At 34.4% G+C, this 27,879-nt stretch overlaps 3 protein-coding genes and 1 long non-coding RNA gene across 4 annotated transcripts in view; 3 read left to right on the top strand and 1 right to left on the bottom strand.

Annotated features, from left to right (window-relative positions):
* Nucleotides 1-27,879, top strand: part of LOC148680292 (uncharacterized) — a 790,608-nt gene that overhangs the window by 76,181 nt on the left and 686,548 nt on the right. The window lies entirely within an intron of this gene.
* Nucleotides 1-27,879, top strand: part of LOC141381693 (uncharacterized) — an 835,171-nt gene that overhangs the window by 490,486 nt on the left and 316,806 nt on the right. The window lies entirely within an intron of this gene.
* On the bottom strand, nucleotides 978-13,765 carry LOC100007972 (uncharacterized). Its single transcript, XM_087249194.2, has 4 exons — nucleotides 13,726-13,765; nucleotides 12,637-12,783; nucleotides 2,054-2,979; nucleotides 978-1,863 (listed from the first exon to the last, which is right to left on the bottom strand). Exons 2-4 carry the CDS (start codon nucleotides 12,719-12,721, stop codon nucleotides 1,825-1,827), a joined length of 1,050 nt encoding a protein of 349 aa, XP_087105320.1. The 5' UTR covers nucleotides 12,722-12,783; nucleotides 13,726-13,765; the 3' UTR covers nucleotides 978-1,824.
* On the top strand, nucleotides 17,450-23,958 carry LOC110439532 (uncharacterized). Its single transcript, XM_087249173.1, has 3 exons — nucleotides 17,450-17,595; nucleotides 17,946-18,095; nucleotides 22,075-23,958. Exons 2-3 carry the CDS (start codon nucleotides 18,011-18,013, stop codon nucleotides 23,043-23,045), a joined length of 1,056 nt encoding a protein of 351 aa, XP_087105299.1. The 5' UTR covers nucleotides 17,450-17,595; nucleotides 17,946-18,010; the 3' UTR covers nucleotides 23,046-23,958.

Raw genomic sequence — 27,879 nt, 5'->3', positions numbered from 1 at the left:
ATATTTTTCATATACATTTCTCACCTTAAGTTGATGCTCATGTGACTTTATCTTTGAAGATGAACCTTATACAGCTACTTTAGAATTTAAATATGTAGATAAAAGATTTTGTGATCCAAGATTAATATTCAAATATGGAAAAGTGCAGAAAATTCTTACACTGCTTGTTAGTTGAGGCAGAAGGAACTTCGTCTGCATGCAAAATAAAAAGAACCTAAAGCTATCTGACAACAATCACTTACAACAGTGACAGAGTGTGTGGTTTAAGTCAAAAACTCAACCACTGAAAAGCCTTTATTATAGGACACAGCAGTTAGACAGGCCTCTTTCTATTAGCTGCATGTCAGAAAGAATATTCTAGAGTGTTAAATAAAGAGCTCCAGTAATTAAATATTACCTTTTATGATAATGTTTCTGTGTTTAATGACTTTGGACAGAGTTCTAGCTCCAGAAAGATTACAATTTCTATAAGCCTTATTAGTCAACACATATATTGTGGCCTTAAGAAATTAATGGCAAGAAAAATAAATGCATGAATGGTTACACAACATACTCAAAAAGGATGTTAAAGAGTAGTTTAATTTATCATTACAATAAAATGGAGGGTGGCATGTGTAATTTAATGAACTAATAAATTTTCTTATTATTTATTTTTTATTTTCTTATCTATTTCGTATTCTATATTTCTTTCCTTTGTTGAAGCAGATGTGTAATCTCTGTGTTTAAAACCTACAGCTTCGCCTCTGTAAAGTGCGTTGCCCTTTTTTTCTCACCGTGACTTTCTATGGTGACTCGTGAATTCGGCGATCTACTGAAAATGCCATCAGGTGTGTGCCGTGCACGCGCATTAACCCGCGGTTATCTTCAGGAGGTTGATTTAACTAACTCTTGTCACCTGTTTTGGAACCAACATACTCGCGGTAAGCAGGTTTTGGGTAAATCAACCGAGAGTTTAGGTTTTAGCAGATGGTAAGTTAACCCACCTTTCTGGAATACCCCCCTGGTCATGAAAATGTTTGTACTAACCATACTGCACATTTTTATTAACTTAACAATAAATTATTTCTGCTGCCCAGTGTGAAAGATATTTTTCAGCTCAACTGGATCAAAAATTCACCAAAAAGCTGTGTTTGAAATCGACACTTTGGACACTGAACTTTTAGCATTTGTTCAATTAACAATATTTTTTTCATATGTTCCTGCTCTCAGCTGTTTCTACTATTTGCTGATGATAAAAAAATTATTAACTGAAGTGACCTTGAATTAGCATTTTGCACTTTAAAAATTTATTTTAGTTCATTCAATTAAGATATTTTATAAAATTAAAAAATGATATATCGGTATCGGTTCGTACTGAAAGCTGCAATATCGGTATCGTATCAGAAGTTAAAATGTTGTATCGGGACATCCCTACATGAGAAAATGTTTTGTATGTTTCATGTAATGTTTGCAACTTTTTGTCCAATTCTGTAGACACATCAGATTTCAGATGTACAGTTTCTCTCCAGTGTGAATCCTCTTTTGTTTGATTCAGATGTGTTAACTGATGAACCTCTCGTCACAGTGTGAACACTTGTATGGTCTCTCAAGTGTAAAACGTCTGGTGCAGTTTCAATTTTGTAATAAAAGTCTTCTCACACTCAAAGCACATATACTCTTTCACACCAGTGTGGATCTTCATGTGTTCATTAAGGTTTGCTGATCGGTTAAAACTCTCCTTACACTGAGTTCATGTGAATGGTTTCTCCCCAGTGTGAGTCTTTATGCGTTTATTAAGGTCTGAGGAGTTACTGAAACTCATCCCACGCCAAAGCTGCGGTCACACTAGAGTTTGAGCATGCAAAATTCTGTTGTATGGTGTTGCTAAAAGGAGCGGGAACAAACAAGATGATTAGACATTAAAAACAGTGTGCGATTGGAACATTTTTTAAAATTTCGGTCCAGAGAGGTCATGTTTTGATCTTCGATTGGTCTCACAGTCAAGTGATGCGATTTCGCAGGTCAGAGTCCGTCAGAGTTTCGTAGGTCATGGTTTCTCTCCGTTGTGGCTTACCATGTGTAGATTAAGGCGTGATGATTGGCTGAAAATCTTCCCACACTGAGTGCATGCATATGGTTTCTCTCCAGTGTGTTTCCTCATGTGTCGATTAAGGTGTGATGAGCAGGTAAAACTCTTCTCACACTCAGTGCATGTGAATGGTTTCTCTCCGGTATGGATCCTCATGTGTAGATTAAGGTGTTCTGATCGGTTGAAACTCTTCCCACACTGAGTGCATGTGAATGGTTTCTCTCCAGTGTGGATCCTCATGTGCTTATTAAGAGATGATGATTGGCTGAAACTGTTCCCACACTGAGTGCATGTGAATGGTTTCTCTCCAGTGTGGATCCTCATGTGTAGATTAAGGGATGTTGATAAGCTAAAACTCTTCCCACACTGAGTGCATGTGAATGGTTTATTTCCAGTGTGGATCATCATGTGTTTACTAAGGTTTGACGAGCAGTTGAAACTCTTCCCACACTGAGTGCATGTGAATGGTTTCTCTCCTGCGTGGATCCTCATGTGTAGATTAAGGGATGTTGATAAGCTAAAACTCTTCCCACACTGAGTGCATGTGAATGGTTTCTCTCCAGTGTGGATCCTCATGTGTTTATTAAGAGGTGATAAGTGGCTAAAACTCTTCCCACACTGAGTGCATGTGAATGGTTTCTCTCCAGTGTGGATCCTCATGTGTAGATTAAGGGATGATGATATGCTGAAACTCTTCTCACATTGAGTGCATGTGAATGGTTTCTCTCCAGTGTGGATCCTCATGTGAATCTTAAGTTTGCTTTTGCTTGCCAAAATCTTTCCACACTGAGTGCAGGTGAAACTATTTTTGTTTCTCCTTTTCAATATATCATCAGTCTGTAAATGAGTTTTTTCCTCAATTTTAACATGATGTTCCTCCTCTTTCCTCCTCTCCTTCTCTTCAATTAGGTCTGAAATAAATAAATAAACGTTAGTTTTCATTAAGTCTTGAAAACTCTCATCAAAACACACACACAATGTAATTTTGATGCATGATAAATGTAAAATAAATCAGATCATAGTTTGTTTGGTACATTAACGTGTACACACTTAAGCAGATTCCAATCATCTTCATTTATCTAGTGTTTTTACAATGTGAATTCTGTCAAAGACACTTCACATAGAAGTTATAGTAAATTGAAACCGTGTCAGTCCAGTTTTCCAAGTTTCTCATAAAAGTATTTTTGGTCATATTAATAAGACACAGATTTGAAAGCTGTTTGTAGCCGACGCTGATTGGTCAGCTTGTAATTTTGTTTATTGTTTTGAATTTCATTATTTGAATGTGTATTGGTATATGTTTGTTACTAATTTCTTTGTTTCCGGTTGGCTTGAGTGGAAAGTCACATGATTCTCATTGATTGATTTAACCTGCAAGAGTTTGTATGGTCACTCAGGATGGTGAGATCTCAATGCAAGCACCTGTTTAATGCTCCTGCTTATTCTACAGCTGGTTATCAGGCCAACACGGTAAACTAAACATTGTTTTATGTATTATTTGTTTATTTTGATGTCCTTTTGATTGTGTTGATTGTGCAGTCTTCACGGTGTTCAATAAATGAAACGCATGGTGGACATCAGTATTTGGAAGCGTGGACTGTTTAATAACCGGCGGGTAGTTACACTGTTAATGGCCTATTTTTATTTGTATATATTTATAATTACAACAAAATGACAGGGAATACTTTTTCATTCTGTGCCTGACTGGCTAACACATCAGAAAAAAAAAGTTCTGAGGTAACAGCTGAACAAACAGCTGAATATTTACCTCTCAGACATGAGACATATCTGTACAACATCTGCATAAAGGCTGGAATGTGCACCTTTCCAAAGATGTATAGTAACGGAGTAGAACTACTTCACTACTGTACTTAATTACTAAAAGGCAGTATCTGTACTTTACTGAAGTATTATTTTTTTTCTCCTACTTAAACTTTTACTTCAGTACATATTTTCAATAAGTTTAATACTTTTACTTCGATAAACTTTTTATGTGCTGCATCGTTACTCGTTACTAGGGGTGTCAAAATAATCGATATTGGAATAGGTTATTACATACTAACGTCATTTATCTCCACTGTGCGATGTCGCAATACTAGGACGGAGGCGAGGGTGAGTGAAGGCTGCACAGCACACGAGCCACTATTACACTATACAGAGAATTGCTGTAAAACTTCATCTTTGCCTCTCTCTCACTTTGTACATTTGACCTGTTGCGCTGGCTTTCCTCTTCTCTTGTCTAAGCGATAATATTGGATCCGGACACAAGCGTGCCTTTGGTGCGAGTTTTCTCCAATGTCTATTATGGATTACCTGTGATAACCGTGTATTATTTGTATTAAAGTACTGGCACTAGGGATGTAACAATATTGTAAATACCGTCATAGTAATTTTTTTCAATATTACCGTAGGCGCATGACTCAATAAAACTATATTTCTGAGAAAAGTTTGCTTAGGCAAATGAAGCGAACGGGAGGTAGCGGGAACTACAATTCCCATCAGCCTAGGCGTGGCCATCATTCTTTCCGGTCTGTTGTTACTACAGATCCAGTAATGCGGAAATGGAGTGTGTTGCTAGTAGAGGGGAAGAAAAAGAGCTGGAAATGATCGAACCTAAAGCGGGTTTTAAATCGGATGTGTGGAAGCATTTCGGTTTCTTTCTAAAAAGACACGATAAAGGAGAAAAGGTGACAGACAAAGAAAAAAACAGTATGCAGGCACTGCCAGACTGTGGTAAAATATAAGTCGGGGAATACGACTAAAAACAGTCATGGTGACTGCAGAACACAGCACACTTGTTAGATTGATGCAGACATTGACTTGTACCATAAAGAGACCTCTATCTCACTCATGGCTTGTCCTCTCAAGTGGTGGAAAGACATTGCACAACGTTACCCACTGCTGTCAACCTTGGTTAAATCATATCTTTCTGTCCCAGAAACCTCAGTCCCAAATGAGAGGGTTTTTTTTTTCTTCTGTTGACATGCCCAGAGATCATAGCTTTTACCAGATTATAGTTATATGATAATTTTTCTTAAAAAACCCATCTCTATCTAAGTGAGTGAGTGATTAAATGTTGAATGTGATGAGTTTTCAACAATACTAAATTGAAACTTAATTTTTTTTAATATGGTTTAATAGTTTTTTGTTATTAAAATTGAAAAATTGAAGTTCTTGTTTCGAAACTTACAGATAGATGGCTAATTTGTATGTCATTGATATGTTCAGTGCTAAGGTAAATAAACACTTTTGGCACTTTTTTCAAGTCTTAGTAGTTTTAAGTAGTTTTGTTTTTCCTGTAAATTATTCAATAAATACCGTACCGTGCCATTCATACCAAGGTATTATCGTACCATGAAATTCTGATACAGTTACATCCCTAACTGGCACTCTTGCTAATTGTATTAATATTTATCACTGAAGGGTTCATAATTATGTTTCAGTGTATTACGGTACTGTAGTGATGACATCATGTTGTTTACGTGTTTAACGTCTAGGGCTGCAACTAATGATTATTTTATTAATCAATTAATCTGTTGATTATTTTTTCGATTAATCGGATTAAAAAAAAGCCCTTTCCAACCCTTTATTCAAAAAAGCTCATGCCTATAATAATAATAATGAACTGTTTTCAATCCAAATATCTAAATGTTTTTAAATGAAGATACTTACTAGACACATGAAATTCCATAAGAAATCACTTAACCTTAAACTTTAATGATAGTTTGCTTAAAACAAGCTAAATTATTTGCCAATGGGGTGAGAAAAATTATCTTAATAAGATATAATCTCAAACAGCATCACTTCGTTTTCTCATGCTATTTTTCTTGTCTGGTCTTGATGTAAGATTCGTTTAGATATATCAGGGTCCCCGCGGGTCCTTAAAAAGTCTTGAAATGTCTTAAATAAAATTTTCGATTTTTAAGGTCTGAAAATGTCTTGAATTCTGTAATTTTCCATAAGGAGGTCTTAAATTTCATGTGGGATCTTAAATTTCATGTCCAACTCGTCTTTTTTTATTCATTTTTTTCAACCGCTATTTGACCAGCGCAACATTTGGGGGCAGCACTTCGTGGGTGCAACCTGCATCATTCCATAGGTGACATACAAGTGATTGATGAATGCGTTGCGTTGATACTTCTCCACCACGGCATTTTGCGAAATCGCAAGCATGGGCAAATGTTTATTTGATGACAATTGGTTGGAGGATGAAAAGTATCGGGGTGGTTAAAGAAAACAGTCAGTAATCATGAAGGGAGGTGTGCTTTATCTAAAAAGACGATAAAACTGGGGACAATGGGCCCCAAAACGCTCGATTCACACATGAAAGCAGAGAAGCACAAAAAGTATGTGTAGTCGCAGGCAAGTAGTTTGCCCATAAGTATGTTCTCATCAAGCACTTCGACCTCAGCCTTCCACAAGGCCGTCCACTTCTAGCAATGCCTTCAGCAGCTTTGCGAATATAGTTACATTTAAGGCCGAAATACTGTGAGTATTTCAAACCGTAAGCCGCCACCACTCGTACACCTCAAACGAGGACGTCCACCTAGTTTTTCAAGCAATGTTCCCTGACTCAGAGTGTGCGAGTACGTTCACATGTGGAAGAGACAAAACAGTATATTTAGCACGATTTGGTGTTGCCCCATACCTAAAGAAGAAACTAATTTCACAAGCAAACAAGGACGCTTTCATTATAATGTTCGATGAGTCCATGAACGCAGCAACGAAGACTTTGACTTGCACTTTAGACGTTGATCAACTGACGAGACTGGTACCCTGTTGTCAGGGTTGTAAGGTCAATCAGCACTCGGCATAAAAATTTTTGCGCCCCTTTGACCTGTCTTGAGCGTGGCTCTGGTGAGTTGTGCCACGCTAATGCTTCACCACATCATTCTGTGTTGACACACTGAACACTTTCCTTTTTTTTTTTTTTTAGGTAAAGTCTTAAATTTTCATTTTAGAGGACTTATAAAGGTCTTAAAAGGTCTTAAATTTCCTGTTAAAAATGTGCAGATACCCTGTATATGAACTGGAAACGAGACAAAATAACTAAGAAAGAAAGTTTTCTGCAGTGCAGCTATACATGACAACAGATGGAAAAATTAATGATCCAAAAAAGATAACATTCACACACTTGCTCATCATGCCATCAACTACCTGATATTCCAATTCACATAAACTCATTCATAAAAGCAGAACACGCAGGATTCAGCCGGTTCATTCAAAAGTTACTCCAAAAATACATGCAAGTAAGTGTTTGGTGAACTTAGAAAAGCCTAGATTCAACTTTATAGTTACTTTCACTACGTGTAATGTGTATCTGATATAAATAAAACACATCAGCAAATTATATTTGAATGGATTGTTAGACTTTCTTGTGTGTTTTACAAACTCTAAATGTATTGTTTTACTAGTACTTGTGTGTATTTACATATCTAAAACATAAATGAAGTATTAGGCAGTTAAAATGCTGCATAATTGTGATAATATGACACGTTTCAGCGGAGTTAAGATGGTTTTGTTTTCGTAAAAAAAAGCAGCTCTTTTCCAACAGTCCCTTACTGAGAGCTCTCCTCAGCGCAAGCTCTTTGGCTCAGCGCATATTGCAACTGCTTAAACGGAGCAGTGCTTGTAATGTCGAGCAAAAAAATAAATTAAAAAGACAGCTGTGAAACATAACCTGCTTTGTCTTTTTGTGGGAAACACAGTTTAGATCTTTATAGGGTAAGAGTTTTTTGTGTTAATGCCGTCTATCAGTGTCAGGAATACCGAAAACAAAACCTGCTGAACCCCGCTGTCTTTCTCTAGCTCAGCGCCAGACACAAAGAAACCAGCACCAGGGACTTTGTAGAATTCTGTAGTGATTCTTCCGCATCATCCCTGTCTCCTTGAGGCGCTGAACTCTGTATCAGTGCGCGAGAGACAGAGAGAGGCCTTGTTCAGTCCGCTCCGCTCCATGTTCTTTTTTTTCTTATCAAATGTCTCCTGGTCGCGCAACACAACGAATCGATTATGTAATTTGTTGCCAACGCTTTTAATAATCTATTTTTATCGATTTAATCGATTCGTTGTTGCAGATCTAGTCTCCACGTTATACTGTTGATAAACAGAAGTGTTACCGTCTCGTGTTCATGCTGTACAGAGAGAGCATGTGAAAGTGAGTAATAAAAGACGCTGATGAAACGATTTGTTCTGTCTAGTGCTTAAGCTACGCACTCCAAGCTCAACAGGTTATGGGCCCCAGGCAGCGAGACTAGCGATTGTTTTCAAGAAAGCAAAGTTAACGCGACGTATTCAGGTGCAAAGTTAGCAAAGATGGTAAGCAGAGCGGGAGGATATCTAGCGCCGCAGTTTATGTTCGATGGATCAGAAGAAAAATTCGATCTATGGGAGACGAGATTTCTAGGATATTTAAACACTCTGAAGCTAAAAGAAACTATATTACATCAGCCTACTGATGCTGAAGCGGAGCAACTAGATGAGGACAGGCGGAAGAGCACTGATTGTTATGCTGAACTGATCGATGATAAAAGCCTTTCACTGGTAAGACACAATGCTGCCGATGACAGGAGAAAAGCCCTAAAAATACTGAAAGAGCATTATTCAGGCAAAAGTAAACCACACATAATAAACATGTACACAGCATTGACTCAGCTGCACGAGTGACAGTGAGAGCGTTACAGACTATTTGATACGAGCAGAAAACAACATTACAGCTCTAAGGAATGCTGGAGAGTTAATGAGTGATGGACTACCCATAGCGATGGTTCTCCGAGGACTACCGGATTCGTTTAAGCCACTAGCCGTCCACATAACACAAAATGAAGACGATGTCACGTTTACAGTAAAGAAATAAAGTAAAGGAGACTCCGAGTTTATGAGGAGACAGAGAAAATGAAAGTTGCAACTACAGACAATGTGATGAAGACCTGCACGAGACAAGGGCAAAGCTTTTACAAACCCCACACAAAAGATAGAAAAGATGAAGATATAAATATAATATGCTACAAATGTTTTTATTGTTTTTGTTTATTTTATATGGCACCAGTGCTCAAGGACGCTTTACAGACAGTAAAAAAACATGAAAAGCAAAAACCTTAAGAAGGTAGAGAAAAGGGAGACTAATAATACAACTAATATTAATATCATATCAATAACTCCTCTCACTCTAAACTTTACCTTTTAGAGCTTATTCTTGTTGGCGCAATATGGGTTTATTACATGTAGGCTATGAATCAGATTATGAAGAATGATTAAAAACATGCTTTTTCTTTGTCGCATCCTATCCGTAAGGTGTTTTATTTATTTATTTATTGAATTTTTTTAATAAAAGAAAAACAAACAAGCCCTACAAATAGCTTCATCCAAAGTATTGGTTCGCCTTTCACGTTCACCACGAATTCAAAATGTTCCCAAATTGGCAATTTAACAGGTTTTGCAACGAGTTTCATGGCTGAATTTGAACTCGCTGAATCGCCTCTAACATTATATTCATAAATGTAGTCCTTGGTAACATTTGTGACAAAAAAAAAAGAAGCCCGGCACTCTTTTTTTATGTCACTGGAAAACGACTGAATCAGCTGGTGTGCGCGAGTCATGTTGCTGTCATATTCAAGATCTGTAAAGTAATACAGCTCTGGATGTAACAGCGACCACAAGTCTCCTCCATCATTAAAAGTTTGTCATAGTCGCCTTGACAACCCAAACTTTTTTTTTTCCCTCAGGGCCGCACGCCGGACATCCGGCATGGTGCCGAAATACTTAAAGCCCTGAATAACAGTAGTAAAGCATGGTATAGTTTACTTTGCATTGCAAGACTAAAGACAAGTGTTTATTCACTCTCCTTTTTTAGATTATTCATTTCATCTGTTGTCATGTGTAGCTGCACTGCAAAAAAGCTTTTCTTTCTTAGTCATTTAGTCTCGTTTCCAGTCCAAATATAAAAAAAAATCCTAAATCAAAACTAGAAAAGAAAAATGGCATGAGAGAATGAGTGATGCTTAAAACTCCTGTTTGAGATTATATCTCATTAAGATTTTTTTTACACAATTAGCAAATAATTTAGCTTGTTTTAAGCAAACAATCACATAATTTTTAGGTGTATTTCTTTTTCAGAAAACAAGACATAATTTTTCATGCTATTTCATGTGTCTAGTATGTTTCTTGATTTAAAAATATTGAGATATTTGGATTGAAAACAGGACAAAACTACTTAAGTTTTTTATTTTACTATTATTATTATTATTATTTTTATAACAGCTTAGGGATTAGCTTTTTTGAATAAAGGGTTGAAAATGAATGCTTTACTTGTTTGTTTGTTTTTATATTCGATTCATTAATTAATTGAAAAAAATAATCGACAGATTAATCGGTTATCAAAATAATCGTTAGTTGCAGCCCTAATGTATGCCTTTACTATTAAGTGACTATACAGTCAATTAAAATGGCATCAAATTACAGCAGGTGAACGTCAACATTACTTTGATTAAGCATGAACTTAAGACTTAGCCTGAGAGTTAACCTGCCCTGGACCAGGCTAGTTTCCCAGCAAAGTTGCCAGAGTAACTGAGTTTGAAATATCGTAGATTTGATTTATGAAACTGATTCAGCCATTAATAAACCTGACATATCCAAAATAAGCCTGGCTTTTTCTCTAAGCTTGGTAAATGGAATAGGGCCCTGGTATAGCATGAGCAGCGTGGAATGTGATTACAGATAACCCCGGATTCTCTTCATCCAGGATTAGAATGACCCAGGGTTAACAATTTGAAGTGTGAAAAGCCCTAAAAATACTCAGCATTAGCTCTCAGGATAAACAGAGCACAATGACAAACAGCAACAATTGTCAATCATGTCATAGTTGTGACCTAATCTCATGCTTTTGTTTTAGAACTTCAGTTGTCTATTGGGGAAATGACCAGAAATAATGAATGGCAGAAAACAGTCACACTACTTGCTCTACAAACAGGTGTGTTCATGTCTATACATACAAAGAAAAATAATAAAATGAGAAAATATGACTTTGCAACATCAAGCAGCATTAGGCATGGGCCAGTATAAGATTCTGACGGTATGATAACCTAAAATATATTTTCTTCTCAGAAACTTATAAAATATTTTGGAGCAGTAAACATGTCAGGCTAAATCATTCAAATGAATCACAGATTTCTTTACGATTTAAAACGGCATCTTTGGATATCTTTTCTGCAGGAGATACTGTTGTCCTAAAAAACTTAAAACATAAAAAAGGTACAGCAGAAAATGTTGGCGGTTTTAAAACCTTGACTTTTCCAAACTGCGGTAAACCTTAAATATAGTTATCGCCCCATGCCTAAAGAGCATAACTCTGATTTTAGGATCTAAAAATTAATTTTTTTTAAAAAGTGTCAGGCAAAAAGATTCCAATGGCGCCGCCTGCTGGTGTATAAAGAATATGGTCAATATTCTCAGATTGTTCAATGTTTTATAACTAATCACTTAAGTGTCCATTTCATTCAGCGTATTTAATACTGGGGGTATCCACAATTTTTGACATACTTTAAACCAGGGTTTCTGCAGGTTTTACCAAGTTAAATTTAAGGCTTTTTATGACATTTTTAGGACCATTATGAATGAAATTTTAGGCTCATGAAGGTCTAAAGGCTAAATAACTTTTCAAATGACCCAGATGAAAAAAGATTTTTATTTGCCCCGTCCAAAAAAATATTATAATTTAAAACATTTAATAATACAATAATAAATTAATAATATTTTTTAATTATTTTAGATATTTCTTTGAAAAAAAATTAAATATTGTGTAAAAACAAGCCAGCTCAACTTGTATTCAAATATAAACGTTCTTTATAATAATAAAAAATGGACAAATGTTTTAAAAGTTTAAAAAACTACAATAAACTAAATCTATGCACAACAATCTGTCCAGGTCGATGTCCTCAGCAGTAAATACATGGAGCACATTTAAACAAATGTAATTGTAAGGAAAATAATTAAAACAGATAAATTAGAGTGAAAATTACCTTTTTTAATAAAAAGTTTAAAGATTTATTTAGGTGGATACTTGGTGATTGTGTGGGTTTTGGCCAGATTGGGTAACAAAACATGAACAAAGGAAAATGAAGACTTGTTTAAAAAAGATTTAAGACCTACAAAACAACATTTCAGTAAATTTAAGAGTTTGTAAGGCTTAAAATTTTGAGTCTTCTATGAGAATACTGTAGGTCAAATATCACCAGCTCAGTTAAACCTTTTTAAATGTATTGTATTTATTTATTAAATAAAGCACCAGTGCTCAAGGACGCTTTACAAACAGTAGAAGAACAAGAAAAGCAATAACCTTAAGCAGGTAGAGAAAATGGGAGACTAATAATACATAAAAGAATGACAAAAGACATGAGAACAAGTGACAAAAGAAACTTATTTCGGTCTTTCAATGAGTGCTCGTGTGCATTTAGGAGAACTAGACAGCACACTCAGGGCTGCAAGATGGATTTAATTTATTATTCTTATTATTACAATATATCTGAATGAGGATCAAATGACTGAGTTGGTCTTTGAGAATGAAAACCAACCTGTTTGTTCCTGCAGATCTTCCTGTTTGACTGTGAATGTTTCTTCAATCTTCACATCTTCACTCTCCTCTTTAATAAACGGCATCTTTATAACAGTGTGGAGATCAGTCGCTTCAGCAGGAGTTTTTCTCTGTGTTTGGACACTTCCTGTTTAAAATGAACAAAACAATAAAAATGTTATGTTTAAAATAAATAAAACAATGAACAGAAACAAAAAAACTTCTCTTTAACACTTGCTTCAACAGTTTCGATTAATGAGAGTAATTAACAAAAAGAAATCAGGTAAAACGTTTCTTTAAAACAGTGGTTCTCAAAGTGAGGGTCGGGACCCCCTGAGGGGTCATAGAGGTAAAGTTGGTTTTATATTCACACATTTGTTCATTTAGAAGTCTCTATGCTGTTTACCATGTTACTTTGAATATTCGATCGGAATTAGCATCCAAGTGTGACTTGAAAACAACATTAACACTGTTTATTTAACTGTGAACAATGTTGCACTTTGATAGTCATTTGCTGCTAATATGATTTCCCTATTTAGAGTTTGCAAATAATACTTTAATGAAATTATATTATTAAGGGCAAAGTCAGAATGTGCGAATATAAAACCAACTTTACCTCTATAGATAATTGAGGTAAAGTTGGTTTTATATTTGGGTATTCAGACATTTCCCTTAATAATAAAATTTCCTAAAAGTATTCTTTGCAAACGCTAAATATGGAAATCATATTAGCAGCTAATAATTATCAAAGTACAGCATTGTTTACAGTAAATTAGATAGTGCTAATGTTGTTTAGAAGTCATACTTGCATGCTAATTCTGACAGAATATTTCCAGTAACATGGTAAACAATATAGACTGCTAAATAAATTGTTATTTTTGGGATCGCGGGCTGAAAAGTTTGGGAAACGCTGCTTTAAAACTCGCATTACACACAAACAAAAGCCCTCGGTTACTGAGAATAAAATAGTATTACGCTGTATAAAGGGTTAAAATAATATTTCCAACAGCAGGTACATAATTTAGCATCGGATGAAAAACCTGAAACATTAATTAAATCGGGTTATATCCGTAAACATTTAAAAACAAACCTTTCTCCGGTTGAATCACAGCGCTGAAGCGGCGCCACCTGATGACGTCACACACCACGCCAAAATAAAAGTCTTTTTTGTGTAGCTTTTTTTGCCACTTACTGTTGCAGTCATGACTTATTGATACATTTCTCCCTTGTTTTTCATTCTACACTATTTCTGCTCTCTCTCTCTCTCTCTCTCTCTCTCACACACACACACATTTTATGTGCTTTATTGGCATAAAAAAATAACTGTACATTCATATTGCCAAAAGCAGTGCAGCGACACTACGTAAAACAAGACAATGCAAAAAGGGCAGTAGTGCAAACAAATATGGATATAAAATATAATACAGAAAAAACACAGAATTTAATAAAATAAAAATAAAAAGATTGATAAAATAAAAAATATTAATACAAATTTTAATAGATTAGATCTCTCTCACAAACACACACTTTAGTATTTAAAGTTGATCAAAACCTTTAATCTAATAAAGGGGTAGTTCACATTAAAAAAAATTACAATTCGGTAATTTACTCATCCACTACTTAAGCCAAACCTGTTTGAGTTTCTTCTGCTGAATGCAAATGAAGAGAATAGGCTACAGGGTCAAAAAGCAGCCACTATATGGTTCAACAGCTCCTGCTTTGGACATGGCTGATTTTATCAACATTTTCTGACAAACAAAATGTTCTTGAAACTTGATTACAATTGAACCACTAAAGTCACGTCACAGGTTTTGACAATGTTTTTGGTTTCTTTTCCAGAAAAACCACTGTCAAACCCTTTGAGCATCTCTGGACTCTTGCTGTCTATGACAGACGAGGGAGCTCTTTGATTTCATCTAAAGTGTCTTCATTTGCGTTCTGAAGATGAGAAAAGTTCTCAGGGGATTGAAACAGCAGATTGAGGGACAATCGTTCTCGAGAGCCACATCGCACTGCTTTTTTTACATTTATTTATACATTTTTTATTGCAATAACAACTGGCCATTACAACAAATAGAAATACAGAAACTGATACTCGTGTGATATTACTCATATATTCATTTATTTTCTTTATAGCTTAGTCCTTTTATTAATCAGGGGTCGCCATAATGAAATGAACTGCCAACTTATCCAGCAGCACGTGCTTTACACAGCGGATGCCCTTCCAGCTGCAAACTATTACTGGGAAACATGCAAACACACTCATTCACACACGCCGCATGTCTATGGACTTTGTGAAAACCAGAGCATCCAGAGGAAACTCACACGAACACTGGGAGAACATGCAAACTCCACACAGAAATACCAACTGACCCAGTTGAGGCTCGAACCAGCAACCTTCTTGCTGTGAGGTGATCGTGATACCCACTGCACCACTGTGACACCTCACATCTGTGTCTTTATTTGAGGTATTAAACTGGTATTGGTGAAGAACTATGCTTACGAAAAGGCACCATTCAGATGTAATAATCTGGGCAATCAAGCATGTGTTGTTATAGACACTATGCTTATTTGTCTTAAGAGATGTTAGGCAGGTCCTGTTCATGTAATTTGCTTTAGGTTGGTCGAGTTGGTATTGGCATGAACAGCTATACCTGTTAACAGGTTTCATATATGTAAAACGATCCTATTCAGTTAATGGTCTGGCCTATTAGCCAGCTATTAATAAAGATGACTGCACATGATGATGAGCCATTTATTTAAATGAATCTGTGACACAGATATTTAAATTTCATTGTTGCAAACAAGTTACAGGAGTAAGTGCAGTTGTTGTTGTATGTGATGTTCACCACTGTAATTACACCATAGTGAAAAAGAAATCTGAGAAATGCAGTAGTTGGTGTAGGTGGAGCAGGTTAATCACATTAAAAGTTCTGCATTGTGTAGATATGAAAGTGAACTCTTGTCATTGAATTACCCTGTATAAACTGCCTGTACAATCATTTAACTTGAGATGTAATTATCTTCTAATTATAAATATATAGCTGCATGACAGATAATTTAATAGTGGACTCCACAAAGGTAAGACAAAAGCTTGACATCGCATCACGTGAGTGCAAGAGACCAATAGAAGATCAAAACATGAGCTATATGGAGCAATCAGTCGCTTTTAGTATCGTCTAATCATATTGTTTTATCCCACCCTTTTTTGCAGCGATGTATGAAAGAATTTTGCAAGCACAAACTCTAGTGTGACCGCAGCCCAACTTGCTTTCAGATTAACTATGACCGGCTGCTATATATATATATATGAGCCTACCTTAGACAGTGGGTACATCTAGAAGCTGCTGTGCTGTAGAAGTTTCTGATTAAAATTATGATTTGTGCCTGTACCATAACAGATCTCTCTTGTTGTGATATGTGTCTTGGTAACCTTTAATGTGTTGTTTTTTGCTCATTGATTCGACTGCATTGAGTGAGTGAGTGCATTTTCCCTCCTTCTCCTGGTTAAGAGATAAGGCTATATAGTAGAATTAGTTATATTTCAGATAGTATAAATCAATTATTAACAACAAAAGACCAACTTCATAATGATTTTAGTGTAAAAGACTTTAATTTGAAGCAAAAAAGATGCTGGAGGACGGGATCAGATATATGGCACTTTATTCACACCTGATTGCCTCTGCAGCTTGTACATAACATTTCACAGCACCTGGAATTAACACAAATGAGTTTGAAGTTACAGAGTGTCTCATCCATTTGTGATTAATGTACAAACAATTATCTTCTAAGGCCAAAAGTAGCAAAAATGGACAGTATGTGATAGCTTTACTGTGTTAAAAAAGGTTTTGTCACAGGGTATCTTATATATTCTTTTGTGAATGTCTATGCATATTTGTATGCACAAACACAAATGATAATTAGAGGGAAAAACATCCTTGTTACATATCAGGTGAATAAGAGGCTTTGGAGAAAGATGAGCTGCTCACACATTTTCTGTTCTACTAAAAAACGAAGGAAAGAAAAAAAATGGCACAGAAACAAGTTACATTTTGATCATAAAAATTTATAGACACTTTTGGAAAGAAATAATTGACCTGTTAAGTGTGTTGACAGTTTACAGGAAGCAGTAATGAGCTGCATGTGCTTTAGGAGAAGTAAAGGACTCTAAACTCACATAAAGAACAAGTTCAGTGATAAATAAATGACTAAAACATTGCTAATATTAATATATTGACTGAACTTAACACAAATTAAACCTCACTGTGAAGATTAGAAATTGTATCTTATAACAAATAATGATATATCACAGTATAATAGTATCACTTACATAACTAGTATATAAGTGAATGTAGTTGTGTGTGTTGAGACATCAGTGCGGTTTAAGTCTTCAATGCTCATTTGCATCTTTAAACAAAAAACAGCTTGGGAAAAAAAAACAATTAAAATGTGTTTTAAATCAAAATACCTCAACATAAGTGTATCAGCATTAACTACAAAATGCAGCAGCCAAAATAAAAAAGCTTCCATCAATAGTCCTATAAAACAACAGCAACAAAACAAATGATGATGGCTAAAGTCAACTTATTTTCCCAATACATCATTATTTCTCTGTAAAACTGGTTTGTAAAGCTGCTGAACTTCCCATCCCCCACTGTATGTGTCTTGAGTCTTCACTGCTCCCCACTGCTCATTTCATTTGCATCTCTATACCAGCTTTAATGGAGGCCAATTGAGTCTTATCCAATCACATTCCAGATCCAGTAGCTCAGCAGGGTTACATCTATATATTCCGTGTTTCTAACGGAGACTTCATTATCTGATTTAGCTGTAAGAGAACAACTTTGGAGGACAAACTACGATTGTAGATTCCTACATTGGGATTATTACCAACAACAACCTACAAAGAAAAACCCACGGAGGCCTTTTTTATCCCACTTCTTCATTGAAGACAGAAAAGGTGAGTTGCACATTTTGAATTTACACTCAAATAATATCTGAATGCTAACATTATAAAAATGTAAATATGTGTGGATGCATTGTTCAACATTGTATTAAGTTCTTCAGTCATTTTTAAAAGCTTCTTTACAACTATTCAGTTTTCTGTTTGTTTGTTTATTTGGTTATAAATATTGTTTTTACCCTGACATGTAGTTACGTCACTAGTTTTAATCAGCTCATTTGTGGCTATTGTTTCTAGCTCAGACTTACCTGATTTGTTTTTGTTAATTACTCTCATATAAAGAAACTGTTAAAGCAAATGTTAAAGATAAGTTTGTTTCTGTTCATTGTTTTGTTCATTTTAAACAGAATAAAGTGTCCAAACACAGAGAAAAACTCCTGCTGAAGCGACTGATCTCCACACTGTTATAAAGATGGCGTTCATTAAAGAGGAGAGTGAAGATGTGAAGATTGAAGAAACATTCACAGTCAAACAGGAAGATCTGCAGGAACTAACAGGTTGGTTTTCATTCTCAAAAACCAACTCAGTCATTTGATCCTCATTTAGATATATTTTAATAATAAGAACACTAAATTAAATCCATCTTGCAGCCCTGGGTGTGCTGCCTAGTTCTCCTAGATGCACATAAGCACTTATTTAAAGATAGGAATGAGTTTCTTTCATACTTGTTCTCGTGTCATTCTTTTTCTGTTTTAATAGTCTCCCATTTTCTCTACCTTCTTAAGGTTATTGCATTTCTTGTTCTCCTACTGTTTGTAAAGCGTCCATTAGCACTGGCGCTATATAAAATAAATAAAAAACAATCAATTTAAAAAGTTTGTCTGAGCTGACAATATTTGACCTATTCTATTCTCATTAAAGATGTCTGCTATTACAGTGATGGTGTTGGCTTAGTACTTTCCATTTGCATATGTCACGTTGATCACAATTCCCCTTTTTTTAATCAACTTTTTGGGTTTAAAGTTGTTTCTAGTAGTTGTTACTAGTTCTCACAGATAGTAACTGAGTTAGAATGACATCATAATTATATTAACTAATTACCAGGGCTATTCCCTATTTAAAACCTGCAGTGTCTTAAAATGTCTTAAATTTCAAAATCTAAAATTTTAGGCCTTAAAAAGTCTTAAATTTACTGAAATGTTGTGTTGTAGGTCTTAAATCTTTTTTATACAAGTCTTTATTTTTCTTTGTTCATGTTTTGTTACCCAATCTGGCCAAAACCCATACAATCACCAACAATTTATCTCAATAAATGTTTAACTTTTTATTCAAAAAGGTCATTTTAACTCTATTTATTATAATAGTTTAATTATTTTGTCTACAATAACATTTGTTTAAACGTGCTCCATGGATTTACTGCTGAGGACATCGACCTGGACAGATTGTTGCGCATAGATTTAGTTTATTATAGTTTTAAAACTTTAAAAACATTTGCTCATTTGTTTTTTTATTTTAAAGAAAGTTTATTTTAGAAAAAAGTGTGTGGATACAAGTAGAGCTCTCTTGTTTTTACACAATATTTAAGATCTTTTGCTAAGAAATAAAAAAAATATTTAAATATTATTATTATTCAATAATTATTTTATTATTAAATGCATTAAATTATACTATTTTTTGAGAGGACAAATACAAATCTTTTTCATCTGGGACATTTGAAAAATTCCTTAGTCTAAAATTTCATTCATAATGGTCTTAAATATGTCTTAAAACATCTTAAATTTAACTTGGTGAAACCTGCAGAGACCACGATTAAAAGTATGTCAGAAAACGTGGATGCCCTTAATTTGAAATATGCTGAATGAAATGGACACTAAAACAATTAATTATTATAAAACATTGTACAGTGTTCTAAACTATATGATGATGTTGGGATGACATGAGACTAAAAGATAATGTTTAGCATTGCACTGACTACAACTGGCCAACAAGCTAGTTTAAAAATATCTTTTACTGCTTAAGAAATGAAGAAAATCAGCATGCTGATGATATGCAAACATTTAAGTGTGAAGTTCATCAGTATTAACCATATTCTTCATGTACCAGCAGGCGGCGCTATTGGAATATTTTTGCTTGAGACTTTTTTTTAAATAATTAATTTTTAGATCTTAAAAGTGTTATGCTGCTTAGGCATGGGACGATACCCCTTTTTAAGGTATACCACCTCAACGTTTTTCAAACGTCTCATGGCTTCAAACGTCACCACGTGTTCATTGTGTGTCGGCATTATCCTCTGAGGTGAAAGTCATTTATTAAGTACAAAAAAGATTTATGTAGCGTCTTCTACCACTGTGAGTTCTGTTTTTACTGTTGATATTTGGCGCCGGTTAATTAGGAAGTGACGATTTTGTTCTCTTTGATTCATCGGATGGAAACGCTGCTTTATTCGCACATCTTTTATGTGATATTCCAGTTTTGCAAATAAATTTAATTTGCATTTTGGATGGAAACACAGCTATTGCTTACATTTCAGTCACACAAAGAACAAAGTCACTTACGAGAATGGCTTGTCCTTCTTTAGTGAATAATAAGCTTAAATTCACAGACCTTTGACAGGGACATGCACTGTAACTAGATTCATGGGATTATTACTAGTTCTAAAAACTATTTTTAGTACTGCTTACATTCTTATTATTCAAATATTTTTATTTATTTTTCAAAAGTCTTAAATTTTTCCACAACACACGTATTGAACAAAAAATTAAAACGGTACAAAGATACAGAAATACTTACACCCATAAAGAAAAAGGGAGAAAGAGAAAAATAAATAAGTCAAATAAGTCAAATAAATAAATAAAACAGATAAAACAAATTAAGAAATTAGGGATAAACTCTCACATAGGATATAATAACCCCTGAGCGTTCAATGTGGGATAGGAAAGGCTGCCAAACCTCATAAAACTTTTTGCAGAGCCTCAGATGGTGTACTTAAGGTCCTCGAGTTAAAGATGTGAAAACAATTCTAATATTCAATGTTTGTGGGATGGCAGGTTTGTTTTTTTCACCTGAGAAGACTCAGGCGTCTGGCCAATAAAGAATAATAGGCAAGGATTTCTGTAATTAGGCTGACAGGTACATTTCAGGTACATCTTCAGATGTTGGAAAACCAGAACAGTGTTTCTATAGTCAGTTTGTGTAAATTGACTGTGCAATAATAGGGTATATGGAGAAGCATGCTAATAGGACTTTTAATTTGCCAGTAACCTGGGTTAAGCGCTTCCGGTATGCCAAAGCAAAAATTTGCGTGTTTAAGGTCTGCTTTCTTTAGAAATCAGCAATCTCCACTGCTTGAGTGATATCTGATATAAAGTGGGTCTCAGATTGTACAAGAAGCACTGCATTACATTACATTTTTCCCCGCCATGTCTCTGTAATATCAGCATTTATTTTACCCCAGTATATTCAATTGAGCTTCTGCGCTAGCCTGCCGATTCTGACCGGCCGGCCACCCCTGCTCTACTTGTCCCCACAATGCAACAGTTCAGTCAACTTCTCTTTCTTCAGCACACCACATAATGCTGGCCTCTTCAACTCTCCTCTTCTTTTATACTCTTACCCATTTCCTTTTAGCCGTCCCATGGGTGGAGACAAATTAAACAATGTTGACTGTCGTCACAGGAAATACCAACAATCATAAATGCATGATTATATGCTGTCAAGGCTTTACAATCAAAAAAATGTTTTAATAATAGAGGCCAATAGAGAAAAAACAGCCATGAATATAATGAAAAGAGTAAATTTGCCCAGAGTGTATTGTTTTTTTTTTTCCAAAGCATTTTCCCAGAATATGTCAAAATAAGATGTCCCTAAATATCAGTTCATTTGCTTAAACAGAGAAAGTTTTTTTTTCCAAGCTAAGCCTCAAAATCACCCCAGAATTGATGAAAAAGACCCAACAGCACACAATGGGAAAGGTGCACATTTCAGCCTTTATGCAGATGCTGTACAGGTGTGTCTCATGTCTGGGAGGCAAATATTCAGCTGTTTGTTCAGCTTTTACCCCAGAACATTTTTTCTGATGCATTTACCACTCAGGCAAAGAATGAACAAGTATTTCCTGTCTGCTTTAAAAATTTTAGAAAAAAGATTTTGTTATTATGAATATATAGGAATAAAAATAGGCTATTTACAGCTTTCAAATCTGTGTCTTATCAATGACCAAAATGACTTTTATGATCAATTATGTAAGGAACTCTGAAAACTGGACTGACACGGTTTCAATTTACTATAATTTCTATGTTAAGCGGCTTTGACACAATTTATATTGTAAAAGCACTAGATAAATAAAGATTAATTAAACCTGCTTAAATGTGTACATGTTAATGGGCTGAACAAAACATGATCTTTTATATTTTACATTTAATGTGCATAAAAATTACAGTGTGTGTAGCCAATGTTTCCAGTGTCTTTTCACTTTTTATTTTTTAATGAGAGTATTTAAGACTTAATGAAAACTAATGTTTTATTTATTTATTTTAGACCCAATTGAAGAGAATAAGGTGAGTAAAGAGAAGGAACATCATGTCAAAATTGAGGAAAAAACTCATTTACAGACTGATGGTATTTTGAAAAGGAGAGACAAGAATTGTTTCACCTGCACTCAGTGTGGAAAGAGTTTCAGCCAATCATCATCCCTTAATCAACACATGAGGATCCACACTGGAGAGAAACCTTTCACATGCACTCAGTGTGGGAAGAGTTTCAGCCAATCATCAAACCTTAATCTACACATGAGGATCCACACTGGAGAGAAGCCATTCACATGTACACAGTGTGGGAAGAGTTTCAGCCACTCATCATCCCTTAATCAACACATGAGGATCCACACTGGAGAAAAACCATTCACATGCACTCAGTGTGGGAAGAGTTTTAACTGCTTATCACTCCTTAATAAACACATGAAGATCCACACTGGAGAGAAACCATTCACATGCACTCAGTGTGGGAAGAGTTTTAGCCAATCAACATCCCTTAATCAACACGTGAGAATCCACACTGGAGAAAAACCATTCACATGTACTCAGTGTGGAAAGAGTTTTAGCCAATCATCCTCTCTTAATCAACACATGAAGATCCACACTGGAGAGAAACCATTTACTTGCACTCAGTGTGGGAAGAGTTTTAACTGCAAACCACACCTTAATCAACACTCGAGAATCCACTCTGGAGAGAAACCATTTACATGCACTCAGTGTGGGAAGAGTTTCAGCCAATCATCAAACCTTAATCTACATATGATGAGCCACACTGGAGAGAAACCATTTACTTGCACTCAGTGTGGGAAGAGTTTTAACTTCTTATCACACCTTAATTTACACATGAGGATCCACACTGGAGAGAAACCATTCACATGCACTCTGTGTGGGAGGAGTTTCAGCCACTCATCATCCCTTAATCGACACATGATGAGACACACCGGAGATAAACCATTTATGTCTAATCATGTTTAATCCCACCCCTTTTCACAGCGTTGTACAACAGAATTTTGCATGCTCAAACTCTAGTGTGGGATGAGTTTCAGCAACTTATCAGACCTTAAACACATAAAGACCCACACTGGAGAGAAACCATTCACATGCACCCAATGTGGGAAGAGTTTCAACAGATCAGCAAACCTTAATGAACGCATGAAGATCCACACTGGTGTGAAAGAGTATATGTGCTTAAGTGTGAGAAGACTTTTCTTACAGCTCAAATTAAAACTGCTCTAGATGATTCACACTGGAGAGACCGTACAAGTGTTCACACTGTGACAAGAGGTTAAATCTGTTAACACATCTGAAAACAAAAGAGGATTGGATGCATCTGTACTCCACTCTCCAGTGTATTCATGTAGCTAGTGTTGTTTTGGATGATGTTCTCTGTCTGACTCTCTAAATGAGAAACATGACTGGGAAAGTCCATTCATTTGTCCTGTGTTGCAGCTTTTATTAGTAAAGTTTCTTTACTTTTAGGTTCAAGATTTTTTTCTAGTTCACTAGATTTACTTTTTTTGAGTAGAATACAAACTTGATGAATATTTTAGGATTTAGGCAGAGCAACAGGTATTCAGTCTTACAACATTTATATACTGTGATGATCCCAAAACTCCAGATTGGAGTATGTGGTAAATCCTGATTGGATGCCTGCATTACTCATTAATGGATAAATAAAAGTTGTTATGCTAGCTACTCCAGGTCGCTGTGGCTACTCCGGAGTCATCATGTCAAGACCTGCCATCTCATTGACTCTTTAACCTTATGTGTTGTTGTGATTTATATCCTATGTTCTTTAAATTCATTATTATCCCTAGACATTTGTTGGTTGCTTTGATTGATTGTTCTACGAGTTACATTTTATAATAAATAATTTGCATTCAGGCTATTTTGTTGGCTCATCTCTCTTTTATTCTGCAACTCAAACAAGCATAACGCTTTTTGTAAAATGTGTCCAGTTGTGTCCGAGATCTTGTCCTTTCAGTCATACCTATAGGTGAGAGTAGGAACCTAGATTCAGCAGTAAACTGAGAACACTGCCTTTCAACTCAGCTCCATCAACACAACAATCAAATCAACTGCATTACTGCTGCCACTGCACTGATTCATCTTTAAATCTCACATTTCATTGCTCATAAAAATAAAAAACCCAAAAGATACTTGAACTCAGGGGCATTGCTAGGGTCGAAAGGGATAAGGGGCTTAGCCCCAAAGACCCCCCAATCCACCCCCTCCCCATTAAAAAATTATGTTCTAATTCACCCCGCTAAAATACCACCACTTTTATAATAGATTTATAAATGGTTTAATAATAAATAGGCTTTTGAGTTGACTTTTAGCAATAAATTTTGAAGCTTTGTGACTTGTAACACCAAAAAGAAAAAAAAATAATTAATTATCTCACTTCTCATTTACTAGTCTGTTGTGAGCCATATCCTAACTCTTGAGCCTCCTATCTCCTCTCCTGATTTGCAGTTTCTGTTTGTTTTTTGAAAATGTAATTGTCTGCATGTCTTCAAATCTAAAAAATATGATTTATTTTATATCGTGAGTTGTTATCCAATGTGATACAAAGCTACAAACAAATTAACTAAGGTGTAGTGTTGTCAAGATACTGGAATTTCTAAATTCAATACCTCGCAAAATATTGATATTCAATAGGCTACTATTTTTGACATAATAAAAAATGTATCAAAAATAGTACAAAAATAAAAATAAAGATTTATATGCTAGAAATATGTTTACTTCAAATTTCTTTTGAGGTAGATTTTTTTCAGTTTTCCTCAAAATAAGGTGATGTGGGCATTGTAGCACTTTAAATGCCTGTTTCATTCATTAATTGAGCAGAAATTCCAGATATGCCTCACAGAAGTAGTAGAACAGTCCAGGAAATCCTTGATATGGATGAAGGCATCAGCTATTGCTGTAGTTGAATGAGAATAAGATCTGAATAAACATAAAAAGGCTTTAACTAATCATTTACGTGACTGCGATAATAAATGTTTATACAGTTGAAGTCAGAATTATTATTCCCCTTTGAATTTTATTTTCTTTTTTAAATATTTCCCAAATTATGTTTAACAGAGCAAGGAAATTTCCACAGTGTGTCTGAGAATATTTTTTCTTTTGAAGAAATTCTTATTCGTTTTATTTCAGCTAGAATAAAAGCAGTATTACATAAAAAAAAAAAAAAACTTTTAGGGTCAAAATTATTAGCCCCTTTAAGCTAATTTTTTTTCTGATAGTCTACAGAACAAACCATCATTCTACAATAACTTGCCTAATTACCCTAACCTGCCTTTAAAAATGTCACTTTAAGCTGTATAGAAGTGTCTTGAAAAATGTCTAGGCATATATTATTTACTGTCATCATGGCAAAGATAAAACAAATCAGTTATTAGAGATGAGTTATTGTAAGATTTCCCCTATATTAGGCACCAGATTCAGCAAAGTTCAGCAGGTCGACCCGGAGACATGAGAAGAGACCAAACTGTAGTTAGAATGGTTTATTCTGCAAGCCTGACAACACAGGAAGAGCAGGGATATTTATACACAGGGGCTGATAGCAGAAAGGTACTCCAAATATGGGCAAATCATACAGCATTTAGTCTAAACATGAATCAGCATCTTTCATATCTGAGCATAGTGGAATTTTCCAGCGTGGGTGAAGCTGCGAAATGAAACCAGACCATGGCCTCATATTTCTGACATATACACACATATACACAAAACCACAAGCACTTCTGCACGTAGCTGCAAGCACACTAAAAAGAGGACAATATGTTCTCTCAGTTATTAACACTATTATGTTTAGAAATGTGTTGAAAAAATCTGCTCTCCGTTAAACAGAAATTAGGGGAAAAAATGAACAGGGGGCTAATAATTTAACTGGGGCTAATCAGACTACAACTGTATGTCTTCTTCCAGCCATCTCAGGTATTTTCATAAGAAAGTCGATTTATAATCCCCTGCTAACTGACATAACATGTTAAAGTAGAATATAGCTATACAATATGCTAGATCCATGGGCTCACTGTGATTTAACTATTACAGAAACAGATGTGACTGGCTATATCATATCTAGATAAATATGCCTAGATATCTATATCATATCTAGAAAGCTAGAACAATTTACGTTTTTCTGACTAATTTGCATGTATGCATTGATATGATGCACATTTTATCCATTACAGTTATTTTATTTCACCAAAACTACACACATTTTATACTGTGGAAACAAATGTTAAGCTTCATTAGTTAAAACTATTCAGTTTCGCGAAAGAGTTACCTCATCAACTTCAGCTCTTCAAAATAATGAATAAATGAAGTGCAGTGGCGGAATTTTTTTAAACATCATGTGACAACAGTGCCACTCCCACCTGCCGGTAGATACAGGTACTGCTGAACAGCTGACCCGACACAAACACTGTGTGAGGTGGAATGTGCGTGATGTACGCCGAAATATTCAGTAATTAGATAACAAATTAAATGTTATACACCATTATATATACTTATATATTATTTATTATATATACTTATATTTTTATTTAAGTCCAACATATTGCAAAAGATCAGGGCTTTTGACAATACATCAGGGGCTTAAAAATGAAAATGAAAAAAATCCTGAAAAATCTTGAAAAATCTTGAAAAATGAAAAAATCGTGAAAAAAATCTTGAAAAATTAAAAAATCTTGAAAAATCTCGAAAAATGAAAAAAATCTTAAAAAATCTCGAAAAATGAAAAAACCTTGAAAAATCATGAAAAATCTTCAAAAATCTTGAAAAATCTTGAAAAATGTAAAAATCTTGAAAAATCTTGAAAAATGAAAAAATCTTGAAAAATCTTGAAAAATGTAAAAATCTTGAAAAATCTTGAAAAATGAAAAAAAATCTTGAAAAATGAAAAAAATCTTGAAAAATGAAAAAAAAATCTTGAAAAATCTTGAAAAATGAAAAAATCTTGAAAAATCTCGAAAAAATGAAAAATCTTGAAAAATGAAAAAATCTTGAAAAATCTTGAAAAATGTAAAAATCTTGAAAAATCTTGAAAAATGAAAAAAAATCTTGAAAAATGAAAAAAATCTTGAAAAATGAAAAAAAAATCTTGAAAAATCTTGAAAAATGAAAAAATCTTGAAAAATCTCGAAAAAATGAAAATATCTTGAAAAATGAAAAAAATCTTGAAAAATGAAAAAATCTTGAAAAATCTTGAAAAATCTCGAAAAAAATGAAAAAATCTTGAAAAATGAAAAAATCTTGAAAAATGAAAAAATCTTGAAAAATGAAAAAAAAATCTTGAAAAATCTCAAAAAATAAAAAAATCTCAAAAAATAAAAAAATCTTGAAAAATCTTGAAAAAATCTCGAAAAATCTCGAAAAAATGAAAAAATCTTGAAAAATGAAAAAATCTTGAAAAATGAAAAAATCTTAAAAAATCTTTAAAAATTTCGAAAAAATGAAAAAATCTTAAAAAATCTTGAAAAATCTCGAAACAATGAAAAAATCTTGAAAAATCTCTAAAAATGAAAAAATCTCGAAAAATCTCGAAAAAATGAAAAAATCTTGAAAAATGAAAAAAATCTTGAAAAATGAAAAAAATCTTGAAAAATCTCGAAAAAATGAAAAAATCTCGAAAAATCTCGAAAAAATGAAAAAATCTTGAAAAATGAAAAAATCTTGAAAAATCTCAAAAAATGAAAAAATCTTGAAAAATCTCGAAAAAATGAAAAAATCTTGAAAAATCTCGAAAAAATCTTGAAAAATGAAAAAATCTTGAAAAATCTTGAAAAATGAAAAAAAATCTTGAAAA

The sequence above is a fragment of the Danio rerio genome, chromosome 4 (assembly GCF_052040795.2).
Source record: "Danio rerio strain M-AB ecotype USA chromosome 4, GRCz13ab, whole genome shotgun sequence".
Lineage (NCBI taxonomy): Eukaryota > Metazoa > Chordata > Actinopteri > Cypriniformes > Danionidae > Danio > Danio rerio.
This window is presented reverse-complemented; position numbering and strand designations above follow the sequence as displayed.

Coding starts and splice junctions, on each gene's coding strand:
- LOC100007972 (XM_087249194.2), bottom strand. CDS start 12,721: ATGCCGTTTATTAAAGAGGAGAGTGAAGATGTGAAGATTGAAGAAACA. Junction 2,980..12,636: donor AGATCTGCAGGAACAAACAG/GTTGGTTTTCAT, acceptor TATTTATTTCAG/ACCTAATTGAAGAGAAGGAG. Junction 1,864..2,053: donor CACGCCTTAATCTACACATG/GTAAGCCACAAC, acceptor CGCTCCTTTTAG/CAACACCATACAACAGAATT.
- LOC110439532 (XM_087249173.1), top strand. CDS start 18,011: ATGGCGTTCATTAAAGAGGAGAGTGAAGATGTGAAGATTGAAGAAACA. Junction 18,096..22,074: donor AGATCTGCAGGAACTAACAG/GTTGGTTTTCAT, acceptor TATTTATTTTAG/ACCCAATTGAAGAGAATAAG.